At 41.0% G+C, this 17821-nt stretch overlaps 4 protein-coding genes across 4 annotated transcripts; 2 read left to right on the top strand and 2 right to left on the bottom strand.

The window, feature by feature from the left end:
• Window positions 1-63: 63 nt before the first annotated feature.
• iscub (iron-sulfur cluster assembly enzyme b) lies at window positions 64-3520 on the bottom strand. Its single transcript, XM_070989574.1, has 5 exons — window positions 3353-3520; window positions 1880-1993; window positions 1398-1508; window positions 1196-1274; window positions 64-1102 (listed from the first exon to the last, which is right to left on the bottom strand). The coding sequence occupies exons 1-5, from the start codon at window positions 3452-3454 to the stop codon at window positions 1011-1013; spliced, it is 498 nt and encodes a 165-aa protein (XP_070845675.1). The 5' UTR covers window positions 3455-3520; the 3' UTR covers window positions 64-1010.
• Window positions 3521-6058: 2538 nt separating this feature from the next.
• LOC139348827 (chemerin-like receptor 1) lies at window positions 6059-7349 on the top strand. Its single transcript, XM_070989186.1, has 2 exons — window positions 6059-6140; window positions 6271-7349. Exon 2 carries the CDS (start codon window positions 6285-6287, stop codon window positions 7305-7307), a length of 1023 nt encoding a protein of 340 aa, XP_070845287.1. The 5' UTR covers window positions 6059-6140; window positions 6271-6284; the 3' UTR covers window positions 7308-7349.
• Window positions 7350-8093: 744 nt separating this feature from the next.
• rnf185 (ring finger protein 185) lies at window positions 8094-11700 on the top strand. The gene is made up of 6 exons (XM_070989776.1): window positions 8094-8696; window positions 9407-9425; window positions 9548-9660; window positions 9898-9952; window positions 10359-10476; window positions 10568-11700. The coding sequence occupies exons 1-6, from the start codon at window positions 8518-8520 to the stop codon at window positions 10663-10665; spliced, it is 582 nt and encodes a 193-aa protein (XP_070845877.1). The 5' UTR covers window positions 8094-8517; the 3' UTR covers window positions 10666-11700.
• On the bottom strand, window positions 11259-14154 carry LOC139349193 (uncharacterized). Its single transcript, XM_070989775.1, has 2 exons — window positions 13970-14154; window positions 11259-12693 (listed from the first exon to the last, which is right to left on the bottom strand). The coding sequence occupies exons 1-2, from the start codon at window positions 14097-14099 to the stop codon at window positions 11990-11992; spliced, it is 834 nt and encodes a 277-aa protein (XP_070845876.1). The 5' UTR covers window positions 14100-14154; the 3' UTR covers window positions 11259-11989.
• Window positions 14155-17821: the final 3667 nt, after the last annotated feature.

Genomic DNA, 17821 nt, shown 5'->3' on the forward strand with positions numbered 1-17821 from the left:
CAAGCATAGAAAACCACTTCCTGAGAAAGGTTGTGGTTTGCGTGCAATAAAAATCAGATTCTAAAATTTCCTCAAGTACAGATCTTTTTCATGGAAGATATTTTGACATGATAGCAGAAGTGCACAGGTTTAATTTACAGCATTTATGGCATTTCATTCGATGTGATGCAGATCCACAGGAAGTGAGCGGGTCACTGAAATGTTCACATGGAGCCATAATTAACAAAATCAGTTCCACCTGTGCTCTTCTGTTTATGACGGCTCAGAATGTCTGACCTAAAAAAGGTCACAATATTCAGGCTGCTCAGACCGCTCCTGGTCTGCCGTGGAGGAAGCACTGACCATGGATGGGTCAAAAAGCGGGAAAGAATTGCATGTGTTGCATTGCGTGTACAGTTTCCCTCCTCAACTATGCATGTTGTGTGTAATGTGACGAATAAAGGAATTCTTAGCTTAACTTAAAAATACACTGCAATCAAAACCAAATGTGATTCAAGATACTTTTATTGACGGTTAAGGAAGCATTACTAAATACTTATAAATTACACTGAAAACCAGCGGACCCTTTCACTGTTTCAAGCCACTTTGCTTACTTGCATATCAAAAGGTCAGTGCTCGGTTGTGCATTTAGGATACTTTGCTGTAAGCTGTAATCAAAATCTCCATCACATCACTCAAAATCGATACTCTTCAGAAAATCTTAAAATGCAACACAATCTCAAAAGTAAGGCTCAACTTTGTACCAACAACCCAAACAGTGCTTACATTGTGCGTTTATGTGACAGGCTAAAAGGTACAGTATGCAGGGTGAGAGGAGCACAGACTAATACAGGAAACCCGGAGTAATGCTGCTACAGAGGGTTGACAACGGTGTACAAGTCAACAACATTATTAGGTGTGCCTCATCAATACTGCAGGAAAGTGAGGAGGTGACGCTGGACTACTGCTACTTCTCTTCTTGGCAGCAGGAAGCAAACAGTGGCAGCCAGCTCAGAGTGAGAGGGCTCCATTTAATTGCTGGCCCTGACTGCCTCCTGCTGGTCGTCTTGTTGCTTGAGACGATAGTCAGCCAGGGCAGCCTTGATAGCGTCCTCCGCAAGCACTGAGGAGAAACAAGTACAGGTCAAACATACGTACGTGTGTGGAGCAGTTTGGAAAAGAAGAACATCGTTAGAAGAATTTACTGAAAGCTTACTGGAGCAGTGAAGTTTCACCGGTGGAAGACTGAGCTCTTTGGCGATGTCAGTGTTCTTTATCATCAAAGCCTCGTCCACCTGGGAAGATAAGCACAGTTCCAGTGAGCACAAAAACCTTTCCAGTCGATGATCAGACATGAGCAGAGCAGAATGAATAAGAGGCAGAGAAAAAAGTGTCATATGTGCAGTGTGTACACTCACAGATTTGCCCTTCACCCACTCGGTGGCCAAAGAGCTGGAGGCAATAGCAGAGCCACAGCCAAACGTTTTGAACCTGGCATCCACAATCTTCCCCTGGTCATCCACCTCAATCTGTCAAAAGGAGAATTTTTAGAGTTTTACTCAAATACCAACAGGGCAAAGCACTCTTACATCCATTTTACAAGTCTATGGCAACAAAACAATTCTTAAAAAATTCAAGTGGCCATTTCATTTTCAACCAGTGGATTAAAATAACTGTTCCAGTAAATTGCACAATGTGTTTTAAAATAACTGGGGAAATGCTTTATAGCAATGCTAAACTAAATCACTTAAGGTTTAGCACCATCTACATGGTAAAACAAGAATGTAATATATCAATGTCTGCATGTGGCTCTTCCAAGTACTTTTAACATAATTCAGTCTTAATGGCTCTGTGCATATACAAAAGGGTGTAATCCATCCATGCTTACTGACAAACATACCTGGAGCTTCATCACATCTCCGCAGGCCGGAGCGCCCACCAGGCCGGTCCCAACATTCTTGGATTGTTTGTCCAGCGTGCCCACATTTCTTGGGTTCTCATAATGATCCACCACCTTCAGACAGAAAAGAATGGAAACACGGCAAAGTGATTGAGCTTATGCCACAATAACAAAATAAATGTGATGAAGTGAAACAACAGCAGCATCCTGGGAGGCATTTTGCATTTTCATACAATCAGAAAAAGAAAGTCTATAGGTCTTGAGCATCTCCGTTACAGAACTACAAGTTTTCACCATTACGTAAGGGACATTGAAATAAACAGATTAGGAGCGGATTTCATTGTGCAGTCGATGAGCTCCTGCATCCTGCCCCCTCCTCCACCCCCTCGCCATGAGTTGCTGAGTCATTGTGACCTAAACAATATGATGTGGCTGAACTTATATCACAATGGCAATGGATGTCCTAAAAGGGACTACATTTAATACATATATGTGACATACAACTATAGCATGTTTGTATTTGCTCTCAAAATGTACTTATCCACACATATATGCTCTTTCAGCTTACTCTGGTCCAGAATAAACGCAGTTAAAAATCTCTTTATCATCTTACAGCTTTATAAGGGACTTTTTGTTGTACATCTTCAAAGCAAAACAGACACATACTGGATGCTCGCCAGTTAATAGCCAGTGTTCACACTGCTTCACAACCAAAACAAAAAGCCCTTCAGTAAAAGTTGTATTCACTTTAAATCGTCCAAACATCCAGTGAGTGCAGACCACGTCTGTTCACCAGCAAAAACCACCTTAACTTAAATGCATCTTTGATTCAGGTGGCCACAGCTTTGTGTCCCCATGTTGCATAAGACAGTCACATCACACAGTGACGCCCAATCTGAAGTGGGCTGCTGTGTTAGATTAGCTGAAAGAGGCTGTATCCTCCGTTAAAATACAACTCTCCCACAGGTGTAACAGGACATTTACAGGTTTCTAGCACACTGTGCTCCTTCGTCAAACCCTTAAATCTTATTAATGGGATGTGATTCAAGCATTAAAGCTGTGGCAGTGGCCAGCTGGGGGGCAGATTAGTGACGTTATTCCTGTCTTCAATTTACTAACAAGCTAGTATGAAACAAACATCTAACTAATGTTATTTAACGTCCTGACCTTTCATGAGAGGGTATTTATCTCTTTCTGTCACTCCCCTGTGGATGCGATATGGAGCTAACCCATGTGAAAGCAGACTGATGTAATCTGGGGTATTTGTGCAGTCAACCATGTATAAACTAGCTTCTTGTGGTCAGCAAGCTTCACCTATCTTAATTACCTGAGCTCTGTAGCCACTGTTAGCTACTCATAATGAAGTTAGTCCTATTTAGCTTAAGATAATATTTGTAAACATTAACCAAATAGCCTCTAGCACACTGTGACACAGCCTCGTTCAGGAAAGATACGACAGACAAGGTGTTTTACCTTCGGGTGGTAGCAGCAGCGGGTGATGAACTCCGGAGCTGACAACCTCCTGGTGACAAAAGCCAAAGGACTGAGACACTTGTTCGCCACTGTACCCGCCATGTTCACGGACACGAGAATGGCGCAGTTTCAAAAAGTAGAGCAGCTCGAGCTAGTCTAGCACCGTCTAACACGTCACAGGCAGGGGGAGGGGCTAAACTGATCACATCTGCGCATGTGCACTGCGCAGTAAACCGGAGGAAGATGGAGAGTACATCTATTTTCATAATATAGTACATTCACGGAAAATTTTCATTGATCCAATAAATCTCGAGTACTTTGCGTTCCCTTGCCATATGTTTTGCGTTCCAGTAATGATAATAATAATGATAATTCTCGCCGTGACCCTCGAAGAGCTCGGTAATTTTCATTATCAATTGATGTAGCAATAGTTTTTTTTAATTAATCATTCAGTACGTGAAATGTCAAAAATAGTGACAAAATGTACAGCAAGTTCTCAGAGTCCAAGGATACTTCTTCAGAGGTCTTATCCCAAAGACTTGTTTGCGCAATATCTATTTTTTGACATTGACTTTTGTTGGTAGACATCCATCCTAATGAGCAGTGGTGGAAAGTACATTTACTCAAACACAATTTTGAGGATGGCTACTTGTAGTTCCCATGAATATTTTACACTACTTTTTACCTGTACTCTAGGTGCATTGTTAGAAATTACACTTCAACTAGTGGAAGAAGCACTGAGACTCTTTGACTCTTTACTTAAGTAAAAGCAGCAATACTACAAAATGAAAATACTCAGTTACTGTTATAAGCCCTGCATTCATCATCACACATAAATAAAAACACAAAAGCACAAGCACTCTAATAGCTGAGGCTAATTCTAACAATTTTTGGTTCGTTATTTTTAACAATGCATCATATTTTATAAACTGAACATGTTTGAAATTTGGCAACAAATAACTCTGGACCTGTAAAATAACCGAAAATTTCACACAAGTTTCTAATTGGCAGATAAATGAAAGGAGTATCAAGATGAAATATTTGGGGTGAGTAAAAGTACTTAAACTTGTACTTAAGTACACTACATACAAGTACATTATTATCTGAAAATATATGAGGGACCATTCAGTATAATGAAAACTTTTAATTTTGACACCAATTTTAGTGGCAATATACCTTTTTTTTAAGTCAAACTGAGAATGTAGAGAATGTATTTGTACTTTCACCCAAGTAAAGGATCTGAAGGCTTCTTCATATGAAATAAATGGAAGTCAGGATGGGGCCTTTAAAGGGCAAAGGTGGAACTGACTGCTTTGATGAAAACTGATGCTTGCTTGAATGACACAGATTGTTAGTTAGCTGGCTCGTGACTATTCTTTGAAAAAAATGTACTCAGCTTTTTGTCTGTTGGGCAACTTTTGTGTTTTTAGGGAACTGTCCCAAAAACAATGTCACTGCAAAAGCTGATATCAGAATGAGAAGTTACTCAATAAATTTGCAGAGTTTGGCCACTGTGATAATGTGGACACATATTTAATATGCTTCGTGGCTTGTGACATGAGGGTGACAAAATCTAAAATGTAAACATGCCATACTTGTAGTTTATATCTGCACAGGATGTAAAAACATTCCTTAACACTCATGAATACAGAAGCTTTCACAGTTTCAAACACGTGGAAATAATCACATGCTGAACATGCAAAATGTGCACGACAAAAACTTCCTCCTCCTGCCATTTGTTGTTTTTGCAAGACTCTATATCAGTTCTGTTAATTCAAGATATAAGTATAGGGCAGTAGCATCGTTAGTTGTGTTAAATATACGTATTTGGCTATAGCCTTTGCTGATATCCTTTCTTTGGTGAATTGTGGTGGTCATATTATAATAATTTGACACAGATCTGTGTGGTTTGATAAACAACAAGAGCTCAGGTGTGTGTATACATTTAATAGGCAAAGTGTGTGGTCACTGCCACACACACTGGTTTATCTTTTCTATAAAATATGAGAATAACGGAGACATTTGTCATTCAACCACATGTTGTCATGTTACACTTGCTAAGAAGAAAAAAAGTTTTTGATAAAGTGTGACACTGTAACTTTACTCCCCCCCATTCTACTGTTGCACAGTCTGTTACACTCACAACTGTCCCTCATAAAGCAATAGCAGATAAGAACTAAAATTACTCGAAATGAGACATGAAACACCACCTTAATTACATGTATAAATGAAATAATAAATGATAATAAATTCAACTTTTTTAATACAGCCCTACAGTCTAAAATAAACCGACTGATGATTCCCTCTGAGCTATAACAAACATTGCAACTGGAAATCACTCTTGACCTGAGTTTCTGCAAATACTGCAATTCTGGTAAAATGGTCTGCAGTCACACCCCTGGTTAAGAAATGCGAGTTGTCTTCTTTATATGGTTGTTTGAAGGGGATCTCCTGTGTGATTGCAAGAGTTTTTTATAGGATGTTGTAAGACTTGACATGTCCACCTAAAAGCATGAGAAGACAATTGTTTTCGCAAGGATTTTAACCTCAGTGATCAAGTCACCTCTCTTAAACGTCTGAAGAAGAGCTCACCCATATACATGAAATATGTTTTTGGTGAGTGAGAGGTGGGCAGACGGTCATTTGTTCCATGACATGTCAAGTCTGATGTATTTGTCACTTTCAACAGCAACACCGGCCAGGAAACAGAAGTGAGAAGTAGAATCCAGTTGCAAGGGACCCAGGAGGAAGGCAGATCATAGTGATCGACTCCCTGTCGAGACATAACGTGAGTACTTAAGGACATTTTATCTGTTTTATGTAAAGCTAAAATGTATTTTCTCTCTAGAATTAGGAACTTTAAGAATCATCCATGTTTGTGTGTGTTTTAAAGGCAGACACTGTGCTCTGTATTTCAGGAAAAGTAACCAGCATGGATTTGGATTATATAGAATATGACGATTATACTCCAGACAATGAAACTGAGAACAACTTCACCACAGATGGAACACTGAATTTCAGTACCGCTCAGACTCCTGTGACGCATGTCCTGGTGGCAGTCAATATCATTATATCTGTTGTTGGACTTGGTGGAAATTCATTGGTGATGTGGATCTGTGGATGGAAAATGAAGAGAACAGTAATCACCATCTGGTACATCAGTCTGGCCATTTCAGACTTCTTGTTCTGTGCCCTTTTGCCTCTGGAGGTATTCTACATGATCACCTCACACTGGCCTTTCGGACTGGCCTTGTGCAAGCTGACCTCCTCCGCCCTGTTTCTCAACATGTACAGCAGTGTGTTTCTGTTGGTTCTGATCAGCACTGATCGCTGTGTAATGATTTTGTTTCCTGTGTGGTCACATAACCACCGGACGGTGCGCAAAGCGCTTGCAGTTGTTATCCTCATGTGGCTCCTTTCTGCGCTGCTAACGTTACCCTCGCTGATCTTCAGACAAATCAAAGTCCATGGCTCAGTCATTCAGTGCTACACCAGTTACATGAGCCATTCCAGACACAATGCCGTGGTACTGACTCGCTTCATCTGCGGGTTCCTGATCCCTTTCCTAATGATTGTGCTCTGCTGCTTTGTGCTTGGTGTGAAGCTGAGAAGTTTGACCCTCAAGTCAACAAAGCCTTACAAAGTCATGGCAGCACTCATCTTGTCGTTTTTCTTCTGCTGGGTCCCCTATCATAGCTTTGTTCTCTTAGAGTTGGACTTAGAGAACCACAGCCTGGATGTGCTGCGAACTGGCCTGAAGGTGGGGGCCACCCTGGCCGCAGCAAACTGCCTCATATCCCCATTTCTCTATGTGTTCATCGGTAATGACTTTAAACGAACCCTAAAGCGTTCTTTGACATCAGGGATGGAGGAGGCAATGGCGGAGGATTTTCGTACAGGTGGTCTTAATCATTCAAAGTCTAAGTCAATGGAAGTTATTAAAAATGTAGTTTAAATCTTTGCCATCAGTGATGAGCGCTTCATCTTTCAACTTCAAAAACAATCTTGACAGTCAAATATTTTGTATTTTTACAGGAGTGTGGATGAATTCCTTGTCTGTTTGTGTGCTGTCACATCTGTGAACTAGCTCAAATTTGCTTGATGATTTGAAGTATTTTGAATTTAATAAAATTGATAACTATGAAGTATAATATGTGCCCTCTATTAAATGTTCTTGAAAAACATACCTAAATTTCAGTCTTTGTCTAGAAATTGATGCATATTTAGCATTTCTACAGGGCAGTAAACAAAATGAATCGTTCTGATGTTGCTTTAACTTTATTCTGCAAAGTTGTATAAATTTCAGAATTGATTTAATTCAGCCTCACAAGAAAGCAGTGCTGTTGTATAATACTGTTATATTTGTAACTTAATAAAACACATTATTATTATTGCTCTTATTAATATTTTTATATAAACAATGTAAAAAAAAAAAAAAAAAAAAAGACAAAATGCAATGGGATTTACGTTCGCCAGGTGGACAGGAACATGACTATGAATGAATGACAATGTAGCCCTATGTGTCTGCTGGATGTGTAAATAAACAACTGTTTCCTAAAATGTTTCACATTTTTAAGATGGTCATATGTCAGTGTTATGTTTACAGGCGCTAAAAAAAAAAATCCATTCAACGTCTCAAAAGATACCGATACTTGATTGGCTGTTGTAGGCACCTGACAGACCTCAATGAGGGAAGAAAATCTTAAGGGCTAACCACGCCCCCTACATCCACCAGGATTTAACGTTACTTCCGGTTAGCAGTACTGCGGATGTGTGATGCAACCAGCTGCATATTTACTGAAGTTCTCAACAAGTTTTTTTTGCTCTTCAGTAAGTAAATAACATTGTTGACGAGAGTGTTGATTAACGCTTTCATCGGTTAGACAGTAAAACCGTTTTTTTTCCCTCAGTCTTCTTCGCTTGCTGACGTTAGCAACTCAGTAATGATTTTTTTAGATGGAAGCTAACGATAGCTAGCACGCGGTCAATTCCACTCGGTTTCACTCTTTAAGAGAGTTACTTGTGTCGCGGTCAGTCTGTCGTCTTCTCCTCTTTGCAAGTTACGAACCCCCACCCGCTGGGTTGCCTATGTCCGCATTGTGAAGAGCTGGGTGCCAGCGGAGTCACCCCACCTCTACCCTCTCGTTGAGCGTATCCATCTTTAAATGGCCACCGCTGCCCCCCCGCCAGCCACCGGCTCTACTGCGGCCACTGAGAACCCAAGTCCCGGATCCAGCAGCTCGACTGCGGCCGACGGTGGCAACCAGGACAGCACTTTCGAGTGTAATATTTGTCTGGACACCGCCAAAGATGCAGTGATCAGCCTGTGTGGACACCTCTTCTGGTAAGAACTGTCTGAGACTCATGTTTACAGTTTTGGATTATAACCCACCTCAGCCAAGGCGTTTAGGCCACAGGCAGGTGGAGGGCAGTCCAGATCCAGCACGGTCTAACTAATCTGACTGTTCATGTTATTGAAATCTTAACTCTGACAGTAACGGTGTAAAAGAGTGTTGGTTTACACTGAAGACCACCAGACACGTCTGTAAGACAGAGCCTATTTTACACTGAGGCACTTACTAAAATGCATACATATTTCAAATATTGTGTCAAAGTGCCTCTCTAGAATTAAAAACAAAGCTTGTTAATAGTAGTTATTACACGAATGTCATTGCTGTCCAACTTTCTATGATAAAACTTAAAAGTGTATGCCTGATTATATAAAAGTATAGTCTCCAAATACAAGGCGTGGGTGACTTGTGTATCAAAGTGTGTGTGTAAGCAAACGTGTTTTGATTCTGTCATCTTGGTCAGTTCCACAGAACCCTCTCTAGTTACTCATTAATATAAGATAAATCCCAAAGCAGGAAGCCTTTGTCTTGTTGACCTTGCTGACCTCGACAGTGAGGTGATGAATTGTTTTCATTTGTGAACACAGGATATATGGATGCCATTTTTTGGTAAATGTACATTTTGCAGGTTGTTTCACTAATCAAACCTCTTCCCTGTCCCAACACCTCAACTCTGATCTTCTGTGCATCCCCTCTCGATCAGTTGGCCTTGCTTGCATCAGGTAAGCCGAAACAACCTGTTTCCTCCTTTTTCACTACTTTCATGTGGCAGTGTCAGTGCATTGCTATTGGTGGAGTTTAACTAATGCAGTGAGGTCTTTAATATCTCGTTGTATTTGTGCAGTGGCTGGAGACCAGGCCCAACAGACAGGTGTGTCCAGTGTGTAAAGCTGGCATCAGCCGAGACAAAGTTATCCCCTTATATGGGCGGGGAAGCACAGGTCAACAAGACCCCAGGTGGGTACCTTGGTTTAGTATCACAGACTGAATCTAAACTTCATGTATCGTGTAATCACAATACTCCCCAGGATTCAGTAGTGATAATATGTTCAATTTACATTTGGTCATCCCTTCTTTAATACCATTGGTTCAGAGTAATAACTTAGAATTAGACTTTTTTAAATATTTTGTAGATGTATAAAAGGTGCATATCAGTGTGATGATGGCTTTTACAAACTGTGTTTTGTTTTATAGAGAAAGAACACCCCCTCGACCACAAGGTCAAAGGCCTGAGCCAGAAAACCGTGGTGTAAGTACAATGCACAAATGTACTTGCTTGGTAATAACAAAATATCAGATTTCACGAGTTTGAGCCAGATCAAACTTTGTTCCAAACATGTCAGGCAGCTTTATGTCATTTTCAATGCAACGCCAGCTGCATTCATGATGAAACCATTACGCAGGATGATGCATGTGCTGTCGTGTTAACCTGTGCTTTATCCATTAACAAAAGGACATTTCCCAATGGGATCTATTAGATGCTAAGTGCTCAGCACATGCAGAGACATCTCTAGAGAATGATCACAAATTACACTGGCTGTTGCATCACATCTCACTTGCTGTGTGTTTAACTGTACCACACATACTGTGAATACATGGCCAGACAGGGAACCTACACGTGTCTTCATGTTAATGATGAAATGTATGTTTCACAGGGCTTTCAAGGGTTTGGCTTTGGAGACGGGGGTTTCCAAATGTCGTTTGGAATCGGTGCCTTTCCATTTGGTATTTTTGCTACAGCTTTTAACATCAATGATGGAAGACCTCCTCCAGGTATTTATGTTTTGCACACCTCACCGTGACTACTCTGTGTCTTTTGTCAAGAACATATCAAATAAGCTCTCTTAAACAATTTCCCATACAGCGGCCCCTGGGACACCACAGCACACGGACGAACAGTTTCTGTCTCGACTCTTCCTGTTTGTTGCCCTGGTGATTATGTTTTGGCTGCTGATTGCATAAACGCATTGGAAAACCGATATCATGGTTTGTGATTCTGCCTTTATTATATATTTTTTTGGTTCCGTTATTTTTTTGTTTCTCCTTGACACAGAGATATTTGAATAAGGCAGTTTTTTTCCCAAAATAAAGATACTGGTGGTATAACAGCTTTGAAGGTGAACCCCATACTTAACTGTTTGTTTTGTTGTTGTTGTTTTTTGTTTTGTTTTGCTGTTAGTGTATTCAAAGTTCGACTCTGCTTAACAAAATAAGACCACCGGTGCTCTGTACTCATTAACGTCAATCACACTTCCAGTCCTGTGTTTTATGTGGTTATTTCTTTTCAGCCCGTTACCCTACTTGACACCTATAAAATTTTAGGGTAACTTTTATTGAAAATTAATTTAGTGTTCGTTGGCCCTGCTCTTATTGCCGTAGCAGGAAAAGCACAGGTGTCGCTAATTACATTAACGATGGCTTTATGTCCCAGTAAGTCGTGACAGTGGGAGCCATAAATTTCTGTATTATTTACATCTGTGCTTTTGCTACTGTCATGTCAGATGTCTTCCAGTAAAGAGACATATTCATACAGGCTTGTATTTTATTTTTTTTTTAATTGTTGCAAAGAATCCTACTGAGTTGCATGCTGAAAACTAGCATGTGCCTCCTCCTTGTTGTTTCTCTGTTCACTGATGAACTAAGAATATTGTTTATTCTTTTATCCAGCTGTACCCGATCTTAAAAACTGTGCATCTCATCTGCAAAATGTACCAAAATCATACACGTTTTGAGAAATCAAAACAATGCCAGACATGTCCTCTTTATTTTCAATGAGATTGAAAAAAGGTATGTTGATGCATGTTTAAAGGTGAATTTATCAAACAGTGTTCCTCTCCAGATTTTCTTTTGCTGTTTTCTCTCACTGTAATTAAATGTAAAATACTGTAGATTATTGCAGACTGAAAATGAAGTTTGGTTGATTGAACATGAAACCACTTTTCTAAATGTGAATTCACTCTATGGACAGTAAAACTATGTAAATAAAAGATGTTAACCAAAGTATGCCTGTTGTATTACTAAAGTGTGAATGTACTGGGGCCATAAGCTTTACTCATCTAATAAATACGCTAATCAAGACACACCAAACCAGAACGGTGTGGAAAAAGTCATTTGCTCAATACTGAGATGTGTTGAAAAGAAAATTCTTCAATGTCAATAATTCCATATGAAAAAGCGATGCACTTCAAACTCAACCACTCTGTGCTGCAAAAATAGATATTTTGATCATTTTGTGGAAGAGTTTTTAGAAAACAGAATGAAGTAAAAAAGAAAAAGTCAGCTTGGCCTACTCCCGCATTTCTAGTTTTGGCTGTTTCTCTTGAGATTCTGGCTGTGCAACGTTGAACTCTGCCTCATACATAATCTGCTGGATCTTTATCTTCGTCTCACACCTTTTCTGTGGAGGAAGCCGCTTCAGCGCAGGTACAAAGCTCAGCAGGAACAGTTCATCCTCATCCCGTGGCCTGTTGGGAAATGAGGTGCCATTGTCTTTGACCAGCCATTTTGCGGGGGACGGTGCAGTTTGAGAAGAAGACAGAGAAAGAGAATCTTGCATTAGGCGCCGTTTCCGTCCAGTTTTGCTGTTGGGGTTGATCTGTGGGCCTGATGGCATTTTAGCCAGAACAGCCAGCTGTGTGTCTTGGGACATTGAGGGGAGCTGCGTCACAAACGTGACTTGGGGTTTGAGGTCAGGTTCACTCACAGGGACCTTCACGATGGGCTGGGCCGTCTTGGCTGACTCTGACGATGCGTTGTCTCCCTCCACGCTGCCAGATTCGTTGTCAGGATTGTCGTGGTCATCATCATTGTTGCCACAGATATCTGCCACTCCACTTCTGGAGCCAGTGAAGGGTGCAATGAAGTTCATGAGTTGTCTGTATTTCCACCTACTCTGCACGATCTCTCCTTGCTTCTTGCTTTTGATCTCCATTCGGACTTCTTTCAAGTACCTGTCTCTCATGTTCTTCCATTTCCTTTTACACTCCTCAGCTAGAAAAGAAAAACATCAGAGTGTAAGGAGCATGAAACCACATAAAAATCCCCCTTTCTAGCTTTAAATTGTTAAATTAATTAAATGTCAGAAATTACATTCCTGAAGTCCATGGTGACATCCTCAAATTGCTTGTTTTGATGGTCAAAAACCTAAATATATTCAATATTCAAGACAATAAGACGAAGAAAATCTGCTAATCCACACAACAGAAGTTGAAACAAATACGTATGATGTGTTTTACCTTGAAAATGACTTAAATTATCAAATGATAATCATAACAGCCGATTAATTTTCTCTTGACAAATGAATCAACTAATGGCTTCAGCTCTGATGTTGACTACACTGCTCCTTGTCTGTGAACAATACAGTGGCCCCAACAATTATAATAAAACTAAAACATTATAATCTTCCAGAATGCAGAATCTGTGGTTGATCTGTCTCTATTGGCTTGCATTCATAGTATAGGTCGGTGTACTTAATAAAGTGGACAGTATAATGTATGTACAGTATATAATGGTGTATTAATATATAGCAAAAACACGACTTTGTCCAAGTAAAAATGAAAGTAAATCATTAGTATTTAATTCTAAGTGTTTAGAAAGTTATACGATGAAAGGTAAAAGCTTATTCGCGCTAGTTTTGCTTTAAATTGGTCATTTTCACGACTCGCCTGAAGGTCACGGTTAGTTCACGGTCAGCGTTACATGCCGCCCCATCATGGACCATCACTCCGCGCACCTGATGCCATCTCTGTCGGGGGCCCTCCGCCTCCCTGGCTTCGACATGTTTCATCCAACACACCGTGCTGCTCGTGCCGCCGACGCTTCCACGACACTTCGAGAAGCTTTCGGTTTGATGGCGCTCGCGCAGTTAACGAGCGAGACGAGAAAGCACGCGGCTCGGTGAACGCAGCGAGTCCGTGACGCTCAGCGTGTTTCCTCTGCCGCCGTGCCGTGTTGGACACGCGGCTGGCGGCGCAATGGAAGAGCTGGACCGTGCCGTTCTGTGCAGCGCGGCCTACGGCGTGCGAGCCGCGGCTGCTACCGCTAGCACGGTGCGCGCGACTACCCACACCACCGGGATGTACTCGCGCGGATAAATAAAAAAATAACATACAAACCGCCTGCAAGGGACACGTGAACTACCACTATGTCATAGAAACACGTCATGTTTTCTAATTTCTGTTTAGTCGTCCACGTCCAACATCGGCTAAGCAAATAATAACTGGCAGTAAAGTTGTGATAAAACAAAAATAAACAACCAAACACTCACATGGGAGACCCAGTACGATACTGATGTTTTTCCAGGCATTTGCCCGACTTTCTGTGCAGCGGTAATTCGGCAAAGTGACATTGTACAGCTCTGGATAATTAAATACAGACAATATTAACTTATCGTCCATTTTGCCCTACTGTTGTATCTGTGCTGCGCGTACGCGGAAGCGGCAGTCTTCTCCCGCCTTTTCCGCCCAGCTGCTGCCCCAACGCGAGTTATCGCGAGTAGCGGGCTGCCTGCCGCGCTGTATCGCTCTGCCGTTCAAAGGTGGGCATTGAAGTGTTCTGTCACATGGGGGCGCACGACTCAGCGCTGGCCTGCCCTGCTCTGCTGTGGGGTTTACTCATGTTGTGTTACATGTGAGCGGCAGGGGTCATTTCAGCTTTTGGGGGCAACAAACTGAGGTCCCAGCACGAACATCTGGGGGTCCTCGTGATAAGGCTTTTTGTTCTTGAACCTTTTTGATTGCTTTCATGATCCCAGTCTCATCTGAACTGCTTGTAGTTCACTGAGTGATAATGGTCCTAATATAAAAGGCACAAACAGGCTAAAATGGTCTTAATTTTATACTTCTCCTCTGTACACCTGGCTTTTACAGAATCTGTTGTTGCTCATACTGGGGTGTTGAAATGGTTTATACAGACAAAATCATGAGGCTTTGACCCCTAAAGCGATGTAGTAATAGTCGTGTGAAAATTCAACCTGAAGCAAACTTTTGATAATGTAAATATTGGTACTGGCATTTGGGAGGGGCTGTTAGTCTTTGTCTCAAAAGTATCTGTTTATATAGAATATCTATTGAGTGCTTTGTATATTTCAGTTTTCTGTAGCATAAACATACTTTAATCATCATAATCATCATCATCTCAGTAAACTCTGCATAAAGATGCCACAAGATGGAAAATAAAAACACTGAATAATGGTAAGAAATTAGAAATAAAGTACATAGAATGCATAAAATCAAATAAGAGTTTCAGGCCTGTATCAGGAAGTCAGAGCTAGTTAGAGTCTAAAGTGTAAAGTTTTTAGCTTTCTTTTAAAAATGCAAAGGCTGCATCCCTGATTTTTTCTTTTGGCTGACCTCCAGTAAACCAGCAGCAGAAGATTGCAGTGGTCCTGAAGCCAAATTGTGAACAAGGGAGTTAGCAATGTAGCTTGGTCCGAGCCCATTAAGGGCTTTGTGTACAAGGAGGAGGTCTTTAAAATCAATCCTGAATGCTACAGGAAGCCAGTGCAGAGCAGCTAAAACTGGACTAATGTGCTCTCTCCTCCTGGCTCTGGTTAATAACTGAGCTGCAGAGTTTTGAATGAGTCTAGTCTCAGAGTCTTTTTGTTTTTCAGGGGGCCAGTAAATAGTGCATTACAGTAATCAAGTCAGTTTGAAATATATTTTGTTAAATAATAAGGTCATTATGAGTTCAACACCACCTTAGTGAGAAAGCCTGCAGTGTGACACGAGATCCCAGAGCTCATTTTCTCGTGTGAGACAAAAAAGGAGACGGAAACATTAAATCTGTATTTATACAGCTAATGGATATGTAGTTTTCTGCAAACACGAAGCAGTTTTCTTTATTCCTCTCAAGTCCCCAGAGTATCACTATCTGACAAGTGTTTCCTGAGCCTTGAACAATCACTGCGTTTTGCCTGCACAAGCTCACATGCAAGCAAGTCTGGAGCAAACACAGAGAGGGAGGTTGATCCTCTGCATTTCCTGGTCACACAGCTGCAATCTCCGATTCCCCAGGAGGTTTTGGGCCCCGGTCCAACAGCGAACAGAGACACTGAGCTTTTTCACACGTGAATGGTCTGCTGCCATGTGGAGCTCTCTGCTCATTTATCAACAGTCCCATGTTTCCTGTCTGAACTGTGTTGATTTGATTCGTGTTCGTTATCATTCGTGTTCTGAATTGTACTGATCTGCGATTTGAATCCCCATTTAAAATGTCTGAGCCCAACAACCAAAAGGAAATATCAGCCGATGACAATTGTATGGGAATAAGCACCATCAGAACAATTAATCTTCATCATAATCATGTTATATTTTCCAGAAATGACTGTCTTCTTAATGCAGCATGATGTCCTGATAAGGCAGAGAAGCAAATATAATGTCTTTTTCAGCCTCGTCCTCATATTGACATGCTTTTTTGTCACTAGCTGAGCTGATGTTTGATTGACCTCTGTTTCTGGAGAATGACAGAATAAAGTAAATCACAGTTGTCCATTTGCCCCTTATTTGCCACTTCAGCTTGTGTATTTGAAAAGTAGAGGCGGGCCTTGTAAAATCATAGGTGGTGAATGCAGCCATTTCTGCCATTGATAACATTTTCAGGTAAAAATCACTTTAAATTGAAGCTAGTGGTCCAAGCAGCTCCTTAAAAATCTAGAAAAACTCAATCAGCGATGGGGCAGTGGTGGCTTTTCTTTACTTTACCTCATGTACCAAATATTGCTCCTACAACAACAAAATGAACCTTTATCATTCTAATCCCTGGTAATGAATTTTGAACTGTTTGAACCAATGTGGAAGTGGGACAATTCCTTCTATTGAGAACCACAATAACTGCAGATAGCGATCTCACATGCTCCGCAAACTATACATCAACAGTCTGGGTGCTATTAAACCCAAGTGAAAGGGATGGGATGGTGTTTATTGTTATCTGTTTTCAAAAGCCCTTATAAGAGGAGCTTAAGACAGATTGTGGAAATCCATTAATTCTCTGGTTAAGAAAAAAAAAGGTGTATTGCCTTGTATGAAATCACAGGATTTGTTGGGGGGTACGAATTTAACCTGTAATAGCTTCACCTCAGCTGTGCACATTATCAGAGAAGTGAGGCTGAAAGACTGCAGCACACAGATAAGACACATGATGCACGACTGCGAATACAAACCACAGGAAGGGACGCTTTTTTCTGAATTTACTCTTGCCATTTGTGTTTTGAATAATGCATACAAATCTATTAGTGCCACCACACGTCACTGGCAAAATGAGTCATTCATTCATCTGCCACTGCCTAATTACTGTGTGTAATTATTATACATTGTTGTTGTCAGTGCTGCCTCGCATTGTGTCATTTCCTGAACACATCCTCTGATATGCACAAGATCATTTGTTGATAACACCAAATAGGAAGGTGACATTATGAAATAAATTTAAGAGCTAATCCTCAAATTCAGCATACACAAGGCTCTGGCCACACCAAAAACGTTCATCTTTAAATCCAGGTTTCTAATACCAAGCAATCCCCTTTTCTCTAAAACCTCAACAATAAGGATCTTAGGAGCTCTCCACTTCTCATTTTATGCAGTGAAATCTGATTTCTTTTAGAGAAAGGAATGAAGCAAGATTAACTGAATCTGCCGTCCTCCCTAACCTCTTCACAAAACTGGCCAGATTAGCTAGGAATTAAGTTTCAACCGTTTTATGTGTCTGGTCCATAGGGGGGATTATGGTTTTACTATTTTTTTTGCCTCCCAATTTCACTATAAGGGCCTGACATGCTGTTGTAGAGAGAGAAGCAGAAGAGCAGCTGAGCCTGAACTATCGAAAAGTGTTGCGTGTCAATTTCCCGTTATAATCACTGCTTGTGTTTAACTGGAATTTCTTTGGCGTTGGATGGACTGATCGGGATGGAGAGACAAAAGTTTCCTTTCACTATTGAGAACATACTGAGCAAATATCCAAACAGTAATGGAGATGGACGCTCATGTGGAACAAGTGGTGCTGGAGTGAAAGAGAGGGCAGTGAGTCCTGCCGGAGGCCAGACAGAGACTGTTCATCATGCCTGTTTGTGCTGCTGCTACTGTTCCCACTGTGGAGACATATTCCAGACTGATTTCATCCATGAAGG

This window comes from Chaetodon trifascialis, chromosome 20, assembly GCF_039877785.1.
Source record: "Chaetodon trifascialis isolate fChaTrf1 chromosome 20, fChaTrf1.hap1, whole genome shotgun sequence".
NCBI lineage: Eukaryota > Metazoa > Chordata > Actinopteri > Chaetodontiformes > Chaetodontidae > Chaetodon > Chaetodon trifascialis.